This window comes from Triticum aestivum, chromosome 6B (genome assembly GCF_018294505.1).
Source record: "Triticum aestivum cultivar Chinese Spring chromosome 6B, IWGSC CS RefSeq v2.1, whole genome shotgun sequence".
Classification (NCBI taxonomy): Eukaryota; Viridiplantae; Streptophyta; class Magnoliopsida; order Poales; family Poaceae; genus Triticum; species Triticum aestivum.
In genome coordinates this window covers 713615505-713635981 of record NC_057810.1, presented here as the reverse complement: position 1 = coordinate 713635981, position 20477 = coordinate 713615505, and the positions used below count along the sequence as shown (strand labels likewise).

Below are 20477 nucleotides of genomic sequence, written 5' to 3'. Positions count from 1 at the left end.
CTCCATCCCATAATGTAAGACGTTTTTTGATTCTAGTGTAGTGTCAAAAAATGTCTTACATTATGGGACGGAGGAAGTATTTATTTGCCTTTTCCACTGACTCACATCACATGTTTTCCACCAACTCACATCAAATGTTGTTGAGATCAATTATTTTATTGATTTCCTCGACAAGGTGTGTGAGTTCATTATTTTTAGGGTTGTGAGTTTTTTTCTTGAACTAAGATGTAGAATTGTTGATGATACTAAGATGTAGGATTTCTCCAATGTTTGTCTTTTCTCGTGTTTATATCTCTTCTACCATTAACAAAAAATACACTCACAATAAAAGAACAACAAAAGTGAATCATCTACTAGGTTATAAACTTAGTTGCATGTGGTGTGTACGTACAAGGTTGAGGTCCTCTTTTGACTCATTTGATTTCCATTTAGTATTTAGAGGGTTCAAATTTCATACAAAACCAAGGGCTTCGATGGATGTACTAGAGATGTATGGGGCTATGACAAAGCCAACTCTTTGACGAGGGTCAATGTTTGCGATGATGGTGTTAAAGGGAACCTGTGTGTCTTACTCTATGCTTTATCATGGCTGGTCATATATGAGTTGGTCGCGGAGCTTGTTGGTGTGGTCGGACCCTACCCTAAGGTTCAGGGAAGGTTGTCACATACGATCATTGCCGCAAGCTTACATGGGTCGAAGTTGGTGAGGACGGCTCACAAGGGCTTTGTTTATCTCCTTGAAGGCATTTCCATAGAACAAGCTCATATGGAGTAGTTATGTTCAGCCGGAGGCCAGGGCATGTCTTGTCGACCGCTGATTTTTTATCTCTTTTGTCATGCATATATACTTGGTGTAACTTCTTCTTTTCTAGGGTATCCTCCTTTATTTTTCATATCTTAAAAAAAAGGGGAACGAGATTTCTACTTTCTATGTTTGTTGTAGTGTGCTCATCAACAAGGCTACAGACATCCAAAGATCTTTCAACAATAAACAACCAAAAGAAGTTCACAAACAATAAAACACATGTAGCTGTAAAAAAACATAACCCACCAAATTAACCAATGAAATCATTGTTGGGGAACGTAGCAGAAATTCAAAAATTTTCCTACGAAACACCAAGATCTATCTATGGAGAGACCAGCAACGAGTAGAAAGAGGGGAGAGTGCATCTACATACCCTTGTAGATCGCTAAGCGGAAGCGTTCAAGTGAACGGGGTTGATGGAGTCGTACTCGTCGTGATTCAGATCACCGATGATCCTAGTGCCGAACGGACAGCACCTCCGCGTTCAACACACGTACAGCTCGATGATGTCTCCCACGCCTTGATCCAGCAAGGAGAGAGGGAGAGGTTGAGGAAGACTCCATCCAGCAGCAGCACAACGGCGTGGTGGTGATGGAGGAGCGTGGCAATCCTGCAGGGCTTCGCCAAGCACCTACGGGAGAGGAGGAGGTGTCACGGGAGGGAGGGAGGCGCCAAGGGCTCAGGTATGGATGCCCTCCCTCCCCTCCACTATATATAGGGGCAGGGGAGAGGGGGAGGCGCAGCCTTGCCCCCTACTCCAAGAAAGGGGTGCGGCCAAGAGGGGGGGAGGAGTCCATCCTCCCCAAGGCACCTCGGAGGTGCCTTCCCCCTTGAGGACTCTTCCCTCTAGGGTTCCCTGGCGCATGGGCCTCTTGGGGCTGGTGCCCTTGGCCCATGTAGGCCAAGGCGCACCCCCTACAGCCCATGTGGCCCCCCGGGGCAGGTGGCCCCACCCGGTGGGCCCCCGGGACCCTTCCGGTGGTCCCGGTACAATACCGATGACCCCGAAACTTGTCCCGATGGCCGAAACAGGACTTCCTATATATAAATCTTTACCTCCGGACCATTCCGGAACTCCTCGTGACGTCCGGGATCTCATCCGGGACTCCGAACAACATTCGGTAACCACATACAAACTTCCTTTATAACCCTAGCGTCATCGAACCTTAAGTGTGTAGACCCTACGGGTTCGGGAGACATGTAGTCATGACCGAGATGTTCTCCGGTCAATAACCAACAGCGGGATCTGGATACCCATGTTGGCTCCCACATGTTCCACGATGATCTCATCGGATGAACCACGATGTCAAGGACTCAATCGATCCCGTATACAATTCCCTTTGTCTAGCGGTATGGTACTTGCCCGAGATTCGATCGTCGGTATACCGATACCTTGTTCAATCTCGTTACCGGCAAGTCTCTTTACTCGTTCCGTAACACATCATCCCGTGATCAACCCCTTGGTCACATTGTGCACATTATGATGATGTCCTACCGAGTGGGCCCAGAGATACCTCTCCGTTTACACGGAGTGACAAAATCCCAATCTCGATTCGTGCCAACCCAACAGACACTTTCAGAGATACCCGTAGTGTACCTTTATAGCCACCCAGTTACGTTGTGACGTTTGGCACACCCAAAGCACTCCTACGGTATCCGGGAGTTGCACAATCTCATGGTCTAAGGAAATGATACTTGACATTAGAAAAGCTTTAGCATACGAACTACATGATCTTGTGCTAGGCTTAGGATTGGGTCTTGTCCATCACATCATTCTCCTAATGATGTGATCCCGTTATCAACGACATCCAATGTCCATGGTCAGGAAACCGTAACCATCTATTGATTAACGAGCTAGTCAACTAGAGGCTTACTAGGGACATGGTGTTGTCTATGTATCCACACATGTATCTGAGTTTCCTATCAATACAATTCTAGCATGGATAATAAACGATTATCATGAACAAGGAAATATAATAATAATCAATTTATTATTGCCTCTAGGGCATATTTCCAACAGTCTCCCACTTGCACTAGAGTCAATAATCTAGTTCACATCGATATGTGATTAACACTCAAGGTCACATCCCCATGTGACTAACACCCAAAGAGTTTACTAGAGTCAATAATCTAGTTCACATTTACCATGTGATTAACACTCGATGAGTTCTGGGTTTGATCATGTTATGCTTGTGAGAGAGGTTATAGTCAACGGGTCTGAACCTTTCAGATCCGTGTGTGCTTTACAAATCTCTATGTCATCTCCTAGATGCAGCTACCACGTTCTATTTGGAGCTATTCCAAATAACTGTTCTACTTGGAGCTATTCTAAATTGTTGCTCCATTATACGTATCCGGTATCTCTACTCAGAGCTATCCGGATAGGTGTTAAGCTTGCATCGACGTAACCCTTTACGACGAACTCTTTTACCACCTCCATAATTGAGAAAATTCCTTAGTCCACTAGTTACTAAGGATAACTTTGACCGCTGTCCTGTGATCCATTCTTGGATCACTCTTGTACCCCTTGACTGACTCATGGTAAAGCACACTTCAGGTGCGGTACACAGCATAGCATACTGTAGAGCCTATGTCTTAAGCATAGGGGACGACCTTCGTTCCTTTCTCTCTATTCTGCCATGGTCGAGCTTTAAGTCTTAACTTCATACCTTACAACTCAGGCAAGAACTCCTTCTTTGACTGATCCATCTTGAACACCTTCAAGATCACGTCAAGGCATGTGCTCATTTGAAAGTACTATTAAGCGTTTTGATCTATCCTTATAGATCTTGATGCTCAATGTTCAAGTAGCTTAATCCAGGTTTTCCATTGAAAACACTTTCCAAATAACCCTATATGCTTTCCAGAAATTCTACGTCATTTCTGATCATTAATATGTCAACAACATATACTCATCAGAAATTCTATAGTGCTCCCACTCACTTCTTTGGAAATACAAGTTTCTCATAAACTTTGTATACACCCAAAATCTTTGATCATCATCAAAGCATACATTCCAACTCCGAGATGCTCACTCCAGTCCTCAGAAGGATTGCTGGAGCTTTGCATACTTATTAGCATATTTCAGGATAGACAAAACCTTCCGGTTGTATCACATACAACCTTTCCTCAAGAATCGTCGAGGAAACAATGTTTTGACATCCTATCTGCAAGATTTCATAAATAATGCAGTAATTGCTAATATAATTCCAACAGACTCTTAGCATCGCTACGAGTGAGAAAGTCTCATCGTAGTCAACTCCTTGAACTTGTCGAAAAACATCTTAACGACAAGTCGAGCTTTCTCAATGGTGACACTTACCATCATTGTCTGTCTTCCTTTCAAAATCCATATGTACCTAACAGCCTTACGACCATCAAGTAGTTCTTCCAAAGTCTACACTTTGTTTTCATACATGGATCCTCTCTCGGGTTTTATGGCCTTGAGCCATTTATCGGAATCCGGGCCCACCATCGCTTCTCCATAGCTCGTAGGTTCATTGTTGTCTAGCAACATGACTTCCAAGACAGGATTACGTACCACTCTGAAGTAGTACGCATCCTTGTCATCCCACGAGGTTTGGTAGTGACTCGATCCGAAGTTTCATGATCACTATCATAAGCTTCCACTTCAGTTGGTGTACGTGCCACAGGAACAACTTCCTGTGCCCTGCTACACACTTGTTGAAGTGACGGTTCAATAACCTCATCAAGTCTCCACCATCCTCCCACTCAACTTTTCGAGAGAAACCTTTCCTCGAAAAAGGACCCGATTCAAGAAACAATCCCTATTGCTTTCGGATCTGAATTAGGAGGTATACCCAACTGTTTTGGGTGTCCTATGAAGATGCATTTTATCCGCTTTGGGTTTGAGCTTATCAATCCTGAAACTTTTTCACATAAGCGTCGCAGCCCCAAACCTTTAAGAAATGACAACTTAGGTTTCTCTAAACCATAGTTCATACGGTGTCATCTCATCAGAATTACGTGGTGCCCTATTTAAAGTGAATGTGGTTGTCTCTAATGCCTAACCCATGAACGATAGTGGTAACTCGATAAGAGACATCATGGTATGCACCATATCCAATAGGGTGCAACTATGACATTTGGACACACCATCACACTATGGTGTTCCAGGCTGTATCAGTTGTGAAACAATTTCCACAATGTCTTAATTCTGTGCCAAACTCGTGATTCAGATATTCATCTCTATGATCATATCATAGATCTTTTATCCTCTTGTCACGACGATCTTTCAACTTCACACTGAAATTACTTGAACCTTTCAATAATTCAGACTCGTGATTCATCAAGTAAATATACTCAACATCTACTCGAATCATCTGTGAAGTAAGAACATAACGATATTCACTGCATGCCTCAGCACTCATTGGACTGCACACATCAAAATGTGTTACTTCCAACAAGTTGCTATCTTGTTCCATCTTACTGAAAACGAGGCTTTTCAGTCATCTTGCCCATGTGGTATGATTTGCATGTCCCAAGTGATTCAAAATCAAGTGAGTCAAAACGGTCCATTTGCATGGAGTTTCTTCATGCATATACACCAATAGACATGGTTCGCATGTCTCAAACTTTTCAAAAACGAGTGAGCCCAAAGATCCATCAATATGGAGCTTCTTCATGCGTTTTAAACCAATATGACTTACATGGCAGTGCCACCAGTAAGTGGTACTATCATTACTATCTTTTGGCATGAAAATGTGTATCACTACGATCGAGATTCAATCAACCATTCAGGTTTAATGCTAATCTTGATGGTAGAGGGAGCGTGCGATGTTTGATTACATCAAACTTGGAAACACTTCCAACATATATCGTCAGCTCACTTTTAGCTAGTCTCCGTTTATTCCGTAGCTTTTATTTCGAGTTACTAACACTTAGCAACCGAACCGGTATCTTATACCCTGGTGCTACTAGGAGTACTAGTAAAGTACACATTAACACAATGTATATCCAATATACTTCTATCGACCTTGCCAGCCTTCTTATCTACCAAGTATCTAGGGTAATTCTGCTCTAGTGGTTGTTCCCCTTATTACAGAAGCACTTAGTCTCGGGTTTGGGTTTTACCTTGGGTTTCTTCACTAGAGCAGCAGCTGATTTGCCGTTTCATGAAGTATCCCTTCTTGCCCTTGCCCTTCTTGAAACTAGTGGTTTCACCAACCATCAACAATTGATGCTCCTTCTTGATTTCTACTTTCGCGGTGTCATAACATCGCGAATACCTCAAGGATCATCATATCTATCCCTGATATGTTATAGTTCATCACGAAGCTCTAACAGCTTGGTGGCAATGACTTTGGAGAACCATCACTGTCTTATCTGGAAGATCAACTCCCACTCGATTCAAATGATTGTTGTACTCAGACAATCTGAGCACAAGCTCAACAATTGAGCTTTTCTCCTTAGTTTGCAGGTTAAGAAAGTCATCGGAGGTCTTATACCTCTTGACATGGGCACGAGCCTGAAATCCCAATTTCAGCCCTCAAAACATCTCATATGTTTCGCGATGTTTCAAAAACGTCTTTGGTGCCTCAACTCTAAACCGTTTAACTGAACTATCACGTAGTTATCAAAACGTGTATGTCAGATGTTCGCAACAACCACAGACAACGTTCGAGGTTCAGCACACTGAGCGGTGCATTAAGGACATAAGCCTTCTATGAAGCAATGAGGACAATCCTCAGTTTACGGACCTAGTCCGCATAATTGCTACTATCAACTTTCAACTAATTTTTCTCTAGGAACATATCTAAACAGTAGAACTATAGCGTGAGCTACGACATAATTTGCAAAAACCTTTTGACTATGTTCAGGATAATTAAGTTCATCTTATGAACTCCCACTCAGATAGACATCCCTCTAGTCATCTAAGTGATTACATGATCCGAGTCAAACTAGGCCGTGTCCGATCATCACGTGAGACGGACTAGTCATCATCGGTGAACATCTTCATGTTGATCGTATCTTCTATACGACTCATGTTCGACCTTTCGGTCTCCGTGTTCCGAGGCCATGTCTGTACATGCTAGGCTCGTCAAGTTAACCCTAAGTGTTTTGCATGTGTTCCGAGGCCATGTCTGTACATGCTAGGCTCGTCAACAACCGTTGTATTTGAACGTCTGAATAAAACACCCGATCATCACGTGATGTTTTGAAACAGCGAACTGTCGCAACGGTGCACAGTTAGGGGAGAACACTTCTTGAAATTGTTGTAAGGGATCATCTTATTTACTACCGTCGTTCTAAGCAAATAAGATGTATAAACATGATAAACATCACATGCAATCAAATAGTGACATGATATGGCCATCATCACTTTGCTCCTTTTGATCTCCATCTTCGGGGCTCCATGATCATCATCGTCACCGGCATGACACCATGATCTCCATCATCATGATCTCCATCATCGTGTCTTCATGAAGTTGCCTCGCCAACTATTACTTCTACTACTATGGCTAACGGTTAGCAATAAAGTAAAGTAATTACATGACGTTTAAGTTGACACGCAGGTCACAAATAAATAAAGACAACTCCTATGGCTCCTGCCGGTTGTCATACTCATCGACATGCAAGTCGTGATTCCTATTACAAGAACATGATCAATCTCATACATCACATATATCATTCATCACATCCTTTTGGCCATATCACATCACATAGCATACCCTGCAAAAACAAGTTAGACGTCCTCTAATTGTTGTTTGCATGTTTTACGTGGCTGCTATGGGTTTCTAGCAAGAACGTTTCTTACCTACGCATGAACCACAACGTGATATGCCAATTGCTATTTACCCTTCATAAGGACCCTTTTCATCGAATCCGATCCGACTAAAGTGGGAGAGACAGACACCCGCCAGCCACCTTATGCAACTAGTGCATGTTTGTCGGTGGAACCGGTCTCACGTAAGCGTACGTGTAAGGTTGGTCCGGGCCGCTTCATCCCACGATGCCGCCGAATCAAGATAAGACTAGTAACGGCAAGCATATTGAACAATATCGACGCCCACAACTACTTTGTGTTCTACTCGTGCAAAGAATCTACGCAATAGACCTAGCTCATGATGCCACTGTTGGGGAACGTAGCAGAAATTCAAAAATTTTCCTACGTAACACCAAGATCTATCTATGGAGAGACCAGCAACGAGTAGAAAGGGAGAGTGCATCTACATACCCTTGTAGATCGCTAAGCGGAAGCGTTCAAGTGAACGGGGTTGATGGAGTCGTACTCGTCGTGATTCAGATCACCGATGATCCTAGTGCCGAACGGACGGCACCTCCGCGTTCAACACACGTACAGCTCGACGATGTCTCCCATGCCTTGATCCAGCAAGGAGAGAGGGAGAGGTTGAGGAAGACTCCATCCAGCAGCAGCACAACGGCGTGGTGGTGATGGAGGAGCGTGGCAATCCTGCAGGGCTTCGCCAAGCACCTACGGGAGAGGAGGAGGTGTCACGGGAGGGAGGGAGGCGCCAAGGGCTCAGGTATGGATGCCCTCCCTCCCCTCCACTATATATAGGGGCAGGGGAGAAGGGGGAGGCGCAGCCTTGCCCCCTACTCCAAGAAAGGGTGTGGCCAAGAGGGGGGGAGGAGTCCATCCTCCCCAAGGCACCTCGGAGGTGCCTTCCCCCTTGAGGACTCTTCCCTCTAGGGTTCCCTAGGCGCATGGGCCTCTTGGGGCTGGTGCCCTTGGCCCATGTAGGCCAAGGCGCACCCCCCACAGCCCATGTGGCCCCCCGGGGCAGGTGGCCCCACCCGGTGGGCCCCCGGGACCCTTCCGATGGTCCCGGTACAATACCGATGACCCCGAAACTTGTCCCGATGGCCGAAACAGGACTTCCTATATATAAATCTTTACCTCCGGACCATTCCGGAACTCCTCGTGACGTCCGGGATCTCATCCGGGACTCCGAACAACATTCGGTAACCACATACAAACTTCCTTTATAACCCTAGCGTCATCGAACCTTAAGTGTGTAGACCCTACGGGTTCGGGAGACATGTAGTCATGACCGAGATGTTCTCCGGTCAATAACCAACAGCGGGATCTGGATACCCATGTTGGCTCCCACATGTTCCACGATGATCTCATCGGATGAACCACGATGTCAAGGACTCAATCGATCCCGTATACAATTCCCTTTGTCTAGCGGTATGGTACTTGCCCGAGATTCGATCGTCGGTATACCGATACCTTGTTCAATCTCGTTACCGGCAAGTCTCTTTACTCGTTCCGTAACACATCATCCCGTGATCAACCCCTTGGTCACATTGTGCACATTATGATGATGTCCTACCGAGTGGGCCCAGAGATACCTCTCCGTTTACACGGAGTGACAAAATCCCAATCTTGATTCGTGCCAACCCAACAGACACTTTCAGAGATACCCGTAGTGTACCTTTATAGCCACCCAGTTACGTTGTGATGTTTGGCACACCCAAAGCACTCCTACGGTATCCGGGAGTTGCACAATCTCATGGTCTAAGGAAATGATACTTGACATTAGAAAAGCTTTAGCATACGAACTACATGATCTTGTGCTAGGCTTAGGATTGGGTCTTGTCCATCACATCATTCTCCTGATGATGTGATCCCGTTATCAACGACATCCAATGTCCATGGTCAGGAAACCGTAACCATCTATTGATTAACGAGATAGTCAACTAGAGGCTTACTAGGGACATGGTGTTGTCTATGTATCCACACATGTATCTGAGTTTCCTATCAATACAATTATAGCATGGATAATAAACGATTATCATGAACAAGGAAATATAATAATAATCAATTTATTATTGCCTCTAGGGCATATTTCCAACAATCATTTCTCTTGGACCAATAACATGGCATACACGACGCCTCGATTGTTCTATAGTCTTAGGTCCCATCTGCATTAGTTGGTCGCTAAGTCTTCTTTTTCCGCGAGAAACTTCAAATCTATTCATCTTCAATCATGGCAGTACAAAGAACAACAGAGGTAATAAAAATTACAACCATATCCGTGGACCACCTAGCGGTGACTACAAGCACTGGAGCGAGCCGAAGACATGCCGTCGTCATCGCCCCTTCCTCACCGGAGCGGGGCAAACCTTGTTGTAGTAGACAGTCCGGAAGTCTTTGTTATGTGCAACTACAATCAATGTGAGCGGTTTGTTTTGTAAATTTTATTTTCACCACAAACAACCAAGAGAAGTTGCACAAGCAAGAAATCGCACGTAGTTGAAAAAAAACATGACCCCATCAAAATGTTTTCTCCTAGATCAGTGACATGGCATGTATGATGCCCATATTGTTCTACTTTCACAGGTCCCATCTGCATTGACTGGTCGCAAGTTTTGTGTTGTGTGCAACTACATGTGTGTTGTTTGTTTTGTAAATTTTATTTTCAACACAAACTAAACAAAGAGTGGTTGCACAAGCAAGAAAGAAGCACATAGCCGCCAAGAAAACACAACCCCATCAAAACCGTCCCCCTAGATCACAGGAATGTGGCATGTATGACACCACCATTCTTCTACGTTCATAGGTCCCATCTGCATTGGATGGACACTAGTTCTTTGTTGTGTGCAACTATAATTGATGTGAGCGTTTTGTTTTGTAAATTTTACTTCCAGTTGCAGCAAGAAAGCACATGTAGCTGTCAAGAAAACACAACTCCATCAAAACTAGCCAATGAAATTGTTTCTCCCGGATCAGTGACATGGCATGGCGTCTCGATTGTTCTATATTGACTGGTCCCATCTGCAGTGGCTGGTTGCTAGGTCTTTGTCATGTGCAACTACAATCGATGCGATCGATTTGTTTTGTAAATAGATTACATATGTGACATTATCATTATGAACTGTTCAATCTCTAATATCACTGACATCCTGGCCATATGCTAATTGTCCTCACTTGTTAGTGATGCAATAGTAGTTAGGGTATGTATGTGGTCTATCTATGGACCCAAATGCTAAGCATGTGGAAAGGAGTAATCAATTTGGAAGCGGCCGCTCGCACCAACCGCTTTCCTGTTACACCTCGTCCACCGTTTGTGGCCTATAAATAGGCCATGACTCCAGCGCCCTTCTCCCCTGCCTCATCTCTTCTCTGTTTTCCTCCCTCAAACTAATTTATACCACACAACATATTTCTCTTTTACGCGTTTCTTGCTGCAACTTTCTGCATCATATCATAGAAACTAGTTAATCCTCTCGTCTTGAAATTGAGGGGTACTGGTTTCTATTTTTAATGATGCATGAAGAACATATCAGATCAGGACCTTCGTTTTCTTTCAGATTAGATGAGGATCTTTGTGACCTCTTCTGTGTTGGATATTGATCAAAATGCTTTTGTTGATCTATTTTTCCTCCTGATTTGTTTAATTTGCAGGTTGTTTTGTAAACTATGGCGCAACGTTAGGGCCCCTGTTTGGAACCAAGAAAATGTACTCCTCCGATTCAAAATAAGTGTCACGGTTTTAAATTAAGGTTGGATCGGAGGGAGTAGGAATTTTGAAGGATTGAATTCCTATAGGAAAAAATATATCCTAAGGTGCCCTTTGGACAATGGAATGGCTCACCAAGGCGCAAAATGCTAGTGATGGTCGTCCTCCATGGAGGTGGGTATTTTGAAAAAATCAAAAAACATATTTTAAAGTTTCAAAATATTCTGAAAAAAATCATACATGTTAACATGGATGTATTCTACATGTGTGTAAATTTTGAAGATGAAATACATTATGATGAGAGCTACACAAAAAAGACAAATCACGGTTTTCAAACTGATGAACAGTGCAAACACTGTTCACTATTAGAAATGCACGATTTTCTCCTCTTTGTGTAGCTCTCACCATAATGTATTTCGTTGTGAGATTATACACATGTATAATACATCCATATCAATGTGTAGAATTTTTTTCAGAATTTTTTGAAACTCCAAAATGTAATTATTGATTTTTTTTTTAAATATCCACCTCCATGGAGGTCGCCCGCCAAAAGCCCTCACCAAGGTTCCTTTGAAATTCGTATGGAAGGGCGATTCATAAGAGTTTTGGAAGAAAAGAAACATGAGGTAAGGCCTCGTGTGTTTAGATTCCTCCTTATTTCTAGAATTCTTGTGTTTTCCCTTTGTGGTATCCAAATGGCGGTGTTGGACTGTTCCTGTGTTTAGATTCCCGGACAAATTCAGGTTACATGGCATCTTAATGCATGTGTTTTACATATTCATATTCGTAGGTTTTGGGTTCATGCGTTTCAAACGGGGCCTAGATCTACCCCTTTTGATTGCACACATTATATTAATCAATTAAACATACTACAATTCCACACATACATGAAAGGCGATATGCGCACCACACGGAGAGAAGAGGTAGAGCACCAATAAACCAAAATCCAGACCAATGCCATACACAGTCCTGCAGAATGTGCTTGAGGCGTGTTGGACGAGGACGTTCCCCACGCCAACCTGGATTCAGATGTGATGCATCTCACCGTTGTTGTCATGCCACCAACCTTGTACCACCACTTGCCAGTGCAGCCACAAGAGGCGACAACTGCCAGACACAGAAAACATAAGGCCTACCGCTCCGAACAGACGACAAGCAGATGAGGCCATTAGCTCAGCGGCACCATCAGGAAAAACGTCGCCGTGGTGAGGAAGAGGCCGAGGCCACCTTATTCGTGGCATCATCAACTTCACCAAATTGGCGCTACTAGATGAAGACAAAGCCATGTACCTACGAAACAAGAGGAAGAGCAATGGGAGCTCACCCCCTCCCCAACCAGCCGAAGCAGCTAGCGGAGAGGGTGTGGAGATCACCACTCGTCAGCGTCCAAAGGCGGGTAGAAACCTTCGCCTCTTCGTGAAGGGAAGATAGCGAAGCGGATTTTGCTTCGGCATTTTTTCCTGTCAGAACTACCCCTTTTACTCAAAGGTTGGCACACAATTTTGGAGGATTTAGACCCTTAGTGATTTTTTTCACACACCACATATGTAATTTGACTCAAAGGAATTGCTCTGCACTTTTTTTGATTGAAAATTTTCATTTCCTTCAAATCTTGTAACAATGTATTTTGTTTTGTCCGTCAAAAATCTGGATCATCGGCCAACTAGCTGACAGCCCAAATCAAGTGCATATTTTTTTATCTAAGTCAATTTTTTAGTTGGATCAATTATAATTTGGCAGATCATTTTTTTCGAAATATTTTTAGGCAGACCATTAAGTCAATTTTTTAATGTCTAAAAAAAGTCATTTTTTGTAGGATCACCATTATTTCTGTTGAGGATCACCGCTAAGTCAAATGTTTTTAGACATATCATTAAGTCAAGTCTTTTTTAGACATATCATTAAGTCAAGTTTTTTTAGACAAATATCATTAAATTGAAGATGAACAAGTGCTGAGTAGGCCTGTCCAGCGAGCTTCTAGCCCAGTAACGCAAAGCCCAAACATAAGTGGAGTGGCGACCAGGCACGCCCACCAGCCAGCGACCTCCCTCCCATTTCCCACCCCTCTCCGCTCTCCTCTCCTCTTTCTGCCGCCGCCGCCGCCGCCGCCGCCGAAGCCGACCGACGTCTGCGCCGAAGCCGACCGACCGACGTCCCCATTTCTCTTCGGTTCAGCGGTGGACCGCGCGGTAGTTCCACGACCCGAAGTCGATCGTTCTTTTTCGTTCTAGTCTAGGGTTTTAGTCTGGGCTACGTTGAGGGCACGTGCGACCGCGATGGTTTCGATCTGATATTTTTCCGTCGGAATCCAAGGGTACGGCCTGCCCGAGAGTGCCAATGTGATGTTTTCTTGTTCAAATCTAGGGGATACGGGGTGCCCCGAGAGTTTCGGTGTGGTGGTTATCTCGTTCCAAGGGAATCTCTTAGAGCGAGAGGTACATCTCCTCCAAAGGCTTTGTGATCTCCATGAATTCTGGCAAACGCAGCCATATTATGAGCCATACTGTTGCTGGATCTTCTTAGGGCAGTGATGGTGACCTCGTTGAACAAATTCATAAGGTCCCATATATCAGTGACGAGGGGAAATAGTACTGATTGGTTTTTAGTCTTGGTATTCAGAATAGCAGTCCGTCTCCACTCTCCACACACACCGCCCCCCCTGTAGTTTTTACTTGACTCCGAAAGGCCATGCAGAACAGCAGTTAACTCAGCTTCTTCTGCATCTTTGCACGCCGGCATAAGCTGTCCCCAGAAACAGCGACCTGGCCCAAGCAGTTTCTGACGATAAAACCTGCAGTCGTTTCCCTGGAACTCTGAATGAAAGATACGTCAGAGTTCAGTTTCCAGAAACCTGCCGGCGGTGATTCCCATTGGCCTCCCCCAGGCACAACGTTTTGCTGCATTGAACACGTCGACAGGTCTGCATGGACACTGTCCAAACGACGCTCACTTCGACTGCAGTGTTGCCTCATTTCACTTGTCTGTTTCCCCTTCTTAGTCTCTGTCCTCCTCACACTCGTCGGGAGACTGTCGCACTGATTAGTCAACTGAGTATTGTTCTGGAGCTCCATACTGCGCATCCCACTGCTGATTTCTTCTGCATATTTAACTAGAGGCCAACCAGCGCTCTCCCTTTTGCGTGAACACAATCCTCCCGCAGCCACCAGGCTCGCCACAGGAGCAGGAGAATCCGAGAGCGTTCTTCTGAAGTACAAGATCCGAGAAGGTTCTGTAACCAATCATTACCTGTGAATCGAAAACGATTTTCATCAGGCAGTTCCCAAAATGCCCTCATTTCACTCGGCGCTTTGGATTTAGTGCAGTTAACCACTGCATGAAATTCATTCTCCGTCTCAATGCCACAGATATTACAGATGCGGTCTACCTCGAGCGCTCTTTTCCACTTGTTTTCTTTTGTTGGCAGAGTTTCAGTGGCTACCCGGCCCGCCAAGCAAATATCCTAATTTTTTCTGGCACTTTAGCTTTCCAAATATAATCCCATATGCTCCTGTCTTTTGCATCACGAACTGAACTGGAGGCCGTCATATTACTTTGCTGCTTCAGCTGTGAACCCAGCTTGTAGGCGCCGTGAACAGAAAATACGCCAGACTTCTCCTCATGCCACGCTACGCAATCCCCAACATCAGTCTGGGGGATTTTGATTTTACAGATTTCCTCCGCATCGTAGTTGTGAAAGAGTTGGTGTATCAGAGCCTCATTCCACTCCTTTTTATCTTTATGCATCAGTTGGTTTACCCACCTTAGTTTAGATCTCCTTTTAAATTCTGTAACCTTGAGGCCACTTTTCCTACGAACCCACTGGTCCCTTTGCTTTGATTTTGAGATTTGGGAGCAGGGACGGGAGGGTTTTGATTTGGGTGCGTCGTAGGCTGCAGGCCAAACGAAGTTTGATCTGTTTGAATTCATGATTATTGACTAACTGACAGCATTTTCATCAGATCACTAAGATGGCTGATCTCTGTACCAAGTTTACCTTGTCCGGATGCCACCGGTTTTACCCTGAGTTTCCAGGTTAGAGCAAATTCAGACCCAATTCTCCTTTTTATTGTCATTGCTTATGTTAGTTTGACTGACCTTTATCACTTGCAGATCACTGGTATGATCTGATTGAAGCTCCTGTCCGTGTGCCGAAGTTCACCCCTCGCAAGAAGCACAACCGTGCGTATAGGTCCCGCCATGGTGAGTTTTTGAACTTGCTGCCTCTGTATTCTTTGCTTCACACTGGAAGCTATCATATGTTAGTTTACAGGTCTAGTAACAGATTTGCTGTACTAACTGTAGTCTCTCCACAAATCCTTTTCACTTTTCAGGCCATGTTATCATTGGTTTCCAGGTAAATGAAGACACAGAGCAGCTGTTCGAGGACGATGGTGTGGAGGAAGAGGAGCAGCTGTTCGAGGACAATGCTGTCGAACCAATTCCTGTGAATGAAGTGGAGGGGGTCGCCATTGATGAGGATGTTCCAGAGCTGGGAATTGAGGACCAGGGTACACAATTTATAGATTATTCTTTCTGTCAAGGATAGTTAGATTGCTCATTAAATTTTAATCTTTTTTTCTTTGGTTACACAGCAGAGGAGGAACATGTCGAGGATGATGACGTGGAAGCAATAATTCTGAATGAGGTCGCCCCCATTGATGGCGGAGATGTTCCTGAGGAATACACTGAGTACGAGGGTGGCCTTCTTGCGGGTATGCAACTTGTATTTTTTTTCCAAGCATAATTAGATTTCTACTAGTTCTAATACTTCTCATTGTTACACAGCTAAGCTTGGTGGCGAGGACGGCGACAAGGTCGGGCTTTAGATTGCTACTATTTCTGGTATGTGATGGATCGAACCTAGGGTTGATCTTTAGATTGCTACTGTTTCTGTTTGTTTGTTGTGATGAGATCACATGGTTTTTATTATATGCTTATTTGCTTACATGGATGACCCTGACTCCTTAAATAAACAACATGGTCTTTGTTTGCTGTGATTAGAATAGAAGGGACTTGTGTTCATTGCTTATACATTCTGAACTGGCCAATGTATCTTAGCAAATGGGATTGGATGACTAATACCTTTTATGTGCTAGATCAACTTGGTTTGCTATGATGAGAACATAAGGGACTTGTGTTGAGAAAATGCCTCTTGAAAAGTGCCTTTTCATTGCCTATACATCCTAAATTTACCAAAATATCTTAGCAAATGGGATTAGACGACTAATATCTTTTATGTGCCAGATTAAAGATAAATATAGTTTGCATATTGAAGTTATTGCCATTGAAGTGTCTGTGTTTTATCCTCTGTCCCTTTATGCTGGATTAGATCTTAAGGAAGGTATATGCTATAAAATTGCACCTTCAATGTTTGTATATGACAGCAACTCATATTCTCTAACTTAAAATAACCAAGGTATCTCATGATCACCTTGGATTTAATTTTATTTTCTTTCTGCTTTGCTGTGCTGAGTTCACAAGGACTACGTCTTTGGAAAGTGACTTCTGAAAAAGTGCTCCTGCACTATGAATTCTGAACTAGTCAAGTTTTTTTGTGTAAAATGTTAAAATAATGAAACAATAATTGTACTCCCTCCGTCCCATAATATAAGAACATTTTTGACATTAGTGTAGTGTCAAAAACGTAATGTCAAAAACGTTCTTATATTATGAGACAGAGGGAGTAATGTTTTTTTAACCATCTCTGCTCGCATTAACCATACTGTAGCGAAAAGTTGGCCCCACTTCAGAACTGGTTTTAGCTTCTAGAATATTTATTGGTCATTTAGATCTTGTGTCGTTGATCTTTGTTTCTGCATTTTGCATTCCTGATTTCTTTGTGGAATGCGTTTAGAAGCATAGTTTCCAGACTTTGATGTAGATCTTATTTGACAATCTTGTTTGTTCTAATGCAAGCTCATCAGCATCGGGGGCCGGAAGATTTTGACTAGCATCTCAAGTCCAGTATCATGAACCTTGTTTTTCTGTCAAATAATCCATTGTCTCTACCGAAGTGAACTACGTGATGATTATGGCCGTATGTCAGTGTAAATGTCTCGTCTACTGCTGAATGCACTGAAAGTACTTTCTGCATGTGATGATTATGGCCGTATGTCATGTAAATCTCTCGTCTACTGCTGAATGCACTGAAAGTACTTTCTTCACTGTTCATTCCTGCATGTTGAAGTTGTTTCATTTTTACTTTTTTGTTTAGGATCAATGGGTGATATCTTTGTGCTAACTGGCCTTGAATCTATGATAATTTATACATGGATTCTAGCTGCTGGTTTGGAACCAAGTAGTCTATATGATACTGCACTCTGCTGCTGGTATTTGGAGGTACGACGCGTTTGACGGCGTATGGTCCGAGGCAAAATCCTTTGTCGAACCCTGTGTTTTAGTCTTGTCCAGGGTTCAATTCCAGCAACTGACAATTTTTTTTCCTACGCACCTAAAACCATCTAGCCAAGCAGTGTACATGTATAGAATCCCCAGCGGTGCACGGTCGTGGTAGTTGGAGTTCGAAGCATGCTTCTTCAGGTAGAGACAGATCCGTTTCAAAAAAAAAAAAAAGGTCGAGACAGTCCGTCGCAAAAATCACTCTTCCCATGCCATAACTTGCTGCCATTTTGAGAGCTTGTATCATGGCCGTAGGCTGCGTCACACCTGCGTGTAGTGAGCTTGCCTGTCACCGCCACGAAAACATCACCAATTCATCATCGCAGCCCCTAGCAATTCAACCCCAGCCCCTGTCACGATCATGACATCCCCTTTTTTTTTCTTATCTTACGATCATGACATCCCTAGCAACATACGTACTACGCGGTATATAGTTCAGAAGATACAAGGATTTGAGGTGGAGGAGCACCAAATCCTAGGGTTTGAGCACAAGAGAGGAGGAGAAGGGGTTGTGGTTCGACAACCACAACTGACTAGATCGGGATCGCGCCATGGCGCGAGGGTGCCGGTCCCGACGTTTTGGTTAAGCATGTCGTGCTAAGTTAGTAGGAACTTACGTTTAGCGTATGAATTCAAACATGATAAAAAAATAAAGTAAAGAAGAAATATTCATTTGTGATAGAAGGCATGAAATTATAAGACAACTTAAAGTTCAGCATGTTTGTAAGACCACAAAAGACGCGCATCAAGCACAGCATAAAAGATAGACCAAAAGCAACATTTAATAGATCAGGATTACAACAAGTCATTTACTCCCTCCGTCCGGATTTATTAGGCCTAAAGACAACTTCTCTTAGACCAAAACACATAGTAATTTGCCCACATTTATTCTTCCATTCCACTCCAAATGCACTCTCTCACATGCATGCAGCCAATAAAAAAGCACGCATGAAGCGTATTAATTTCTTAGCCATGACACCAACAACAATGGCTTTCAATGCAACCAATGAAATGGTTGCATGCATGCACCTTTTCAAAGCGAGACCTTGTAAAAAGGGACATGCTTATGATGCTAAGAGGCCTAATAAACCCGGACGGAGGGAGTACATAGAAAGTTATGCATTCCGCAGATCAAAAGCCGTTAATAACAATTAAAGCTTGTCATTTATATCGAAAGAGACCAGCAGCGCATAGGGCAGCAAGATAGTACAAAATACTGAAAGTGAAGTATTTATACAGAAGGCTAGTGACACTTAGATAGCAGTCCACACAAGTTTTAAGGATTATAAAAGTCCACGCTAACTAATACATCTACCAGAGTCTTCGATTTTCCTTCGCCAAGAATGGTTGAAGTTCCTCATTGCTCCGAGAGAAGTTGTGTAACGCTGGCCCAGGAAGAGAAAAAAAAATGATATTCTTCGAGAAGATATCTCAACTCATTAAAGATTCATTAAATTCTTGGCAAAGGGAAGACCCGTGTCTCAGGACTCAGTGAAATATAGTTCATTTTTCAGCCTAAATATATACACATAAAAAATGATTGGACCCTTCTATCAAAGGTCACAAAAAATAGCAATCGAGCTCAATATGTTATTTAGAAAAAAAATTGGTAGACCATGTACATAACATTCATGAAGCCCTCCAGTTTCATAGGAAACCCAGGGGAGAAGAAAAGAAACTAAAACACACATGGGTTTTATTTCATTTACAATCCATCAAAAGATGAATGTAGAGAACTCATGATCTGTGATTATTAACAACAATTCAAGTTCTGATCTATAGAGCTGGCAATTAACATTAAGCACAATGGTATAATCCTCTACTGGTTACTCTCAATCTAAAATCAACAGTTAAATTACTATTTATCACCATCAAGCCAGCATATGCGGTTCATATATAAACTAAATCAAGCAAGCATACACACTTCATCTCCAAATAGGATTCATCTCGTGCGGTCTGGTTACCCAAATCCAACCAAAGATCCTCACAGAAGAGGAGGGGGAGGGGGTAGAGGAGGAAGAGGAGCTTACTTGCGAGTAGAAGCCAGAGCGTAGGGGCAGGGAGTATATGGACCAATAACAATAAGTGGCCAGTAAGATGCGCACCAAGTCATTCATCAGGTTCAAGGTACGCTCCAGCTCCCTCTGCAAAATCAAGTGGGATCACAAGCATTGTCGGATAAAAAAGGCAACGCAGTGATGAAAGCACTATGTATGGCTATCTCACCCTGAGCTCCTTGGCCAACTTGCTCTCTTTCTCCTTGGCCGCCCTAGGGAGCCTCCCCCTCGGCGGAACGGTCTTGACGTGGTCACCATGGACCTGGCTCGGCGCCCTGGCATCCCTCTTCCTGGGCACGCCCCTAGGCCGGTCAGGGCCCGCCACCCCTGTGATCTGGCAGTCGCTGTCCTCGGCCGCCGCTGATGAGGAGGGGCACTGGGGAAGCGGATGCGGCGGAGGCATTTGACGCGGCGGGGGCGCAGGGGAAGATTTACATGGAGATCGGGATCGTGCCTTGGCGCGAGGATGCCGGTCCCAACGATGTGATCAAGCAAGTAATGTTCATATTAGTAGAAATCCTCGTTTAGCATATGTATTCAATAAAATAAAAAAAGAATAAACATTCATTTGTAATAGAAACAACACTTTTCCATGTAAATCTTCTCAAGGAACTCATGCAAGTCTTTCTACTCTACTGAACTGTTTAAAGTGTTGAACATTTAAGCCACAACCAAAATTGAAGTGCATATTGCAAGAAAGAATGGCATATCTAGTTGTATCCTAAGCTATTTCTTTTCTCTATATCCATGTATTATGGGGTATTT

The 20477-nt window shown here is 43.6% G+C and overlaps 1 protein-coding gene across 4 annotated transcripts; it reads left to right on the top strand.

Moving 5' to 3' along the window:
• The first annotated feature begins 10918 nt into the window (after positions 1-10918).
• LOC123139904 (uncharacterized) lies at positions 10919-17427 on the top strand. 4 transcript variants are annotated; one of them, XM_044559617.1, is made up of 8 exons: positions 10919-11430; positions 11795-11882; positions 15216-15288; positions 15367-15456; positions 15588-15764; positions 15852-15968; positions 16042-16098; positions 17181-17427. In XM_044559617.1, the coding sequence occupies exons 1-7, from the start codon at positions 11378-11380 to the stop codon at positions 16080-16082; spliced, it is 639 nt and encodes a 212-aa protein (XP_044415552.1). In that variant the 5' UTR covers positions 10919-11377; the 3' UTR covers positions 16083-16098; positions 17181-17427. The 4 variants fall into 4 exon arrangements, with proteins under 4 accessions (XP_044415552.1, XP_044415551.1, XP_044415550.1 ...); XM_044559616.1 differs by having other exon boundaries at positions 17173-17427; XM_044559615.1 differs by having other exon boundaries at positions 15849-15968.
• The last annotated feature ends 3050 nt before the right edge of the window (positions 17428-20477 follow it).

Bases quoted from the DNA above. Each gene is read 5' to 3' on its own strand.
- LOC123139904 (XM_044559615.1), top strand. From the start codon at position 11,378: ATGGAATGGCTCACCAAGGCGCAAAATGCTAGTGATGGTCGTCCTCCA. The intron at 15,289-15,366 runs GTTAGAGCAAAT...TATCACTTGCAG, and splicing joins GTTTTACCCTGAGTTTCCAG to ATCACTGGTATGATCTGATT. The intron at 15,457-15,587 runs GTGAGTTTTTGA...TTCACTTTTCAG, and splicing joins TGCGTATAGGTCCCGCCATG to GCCATGTTATCATTGGTTTC.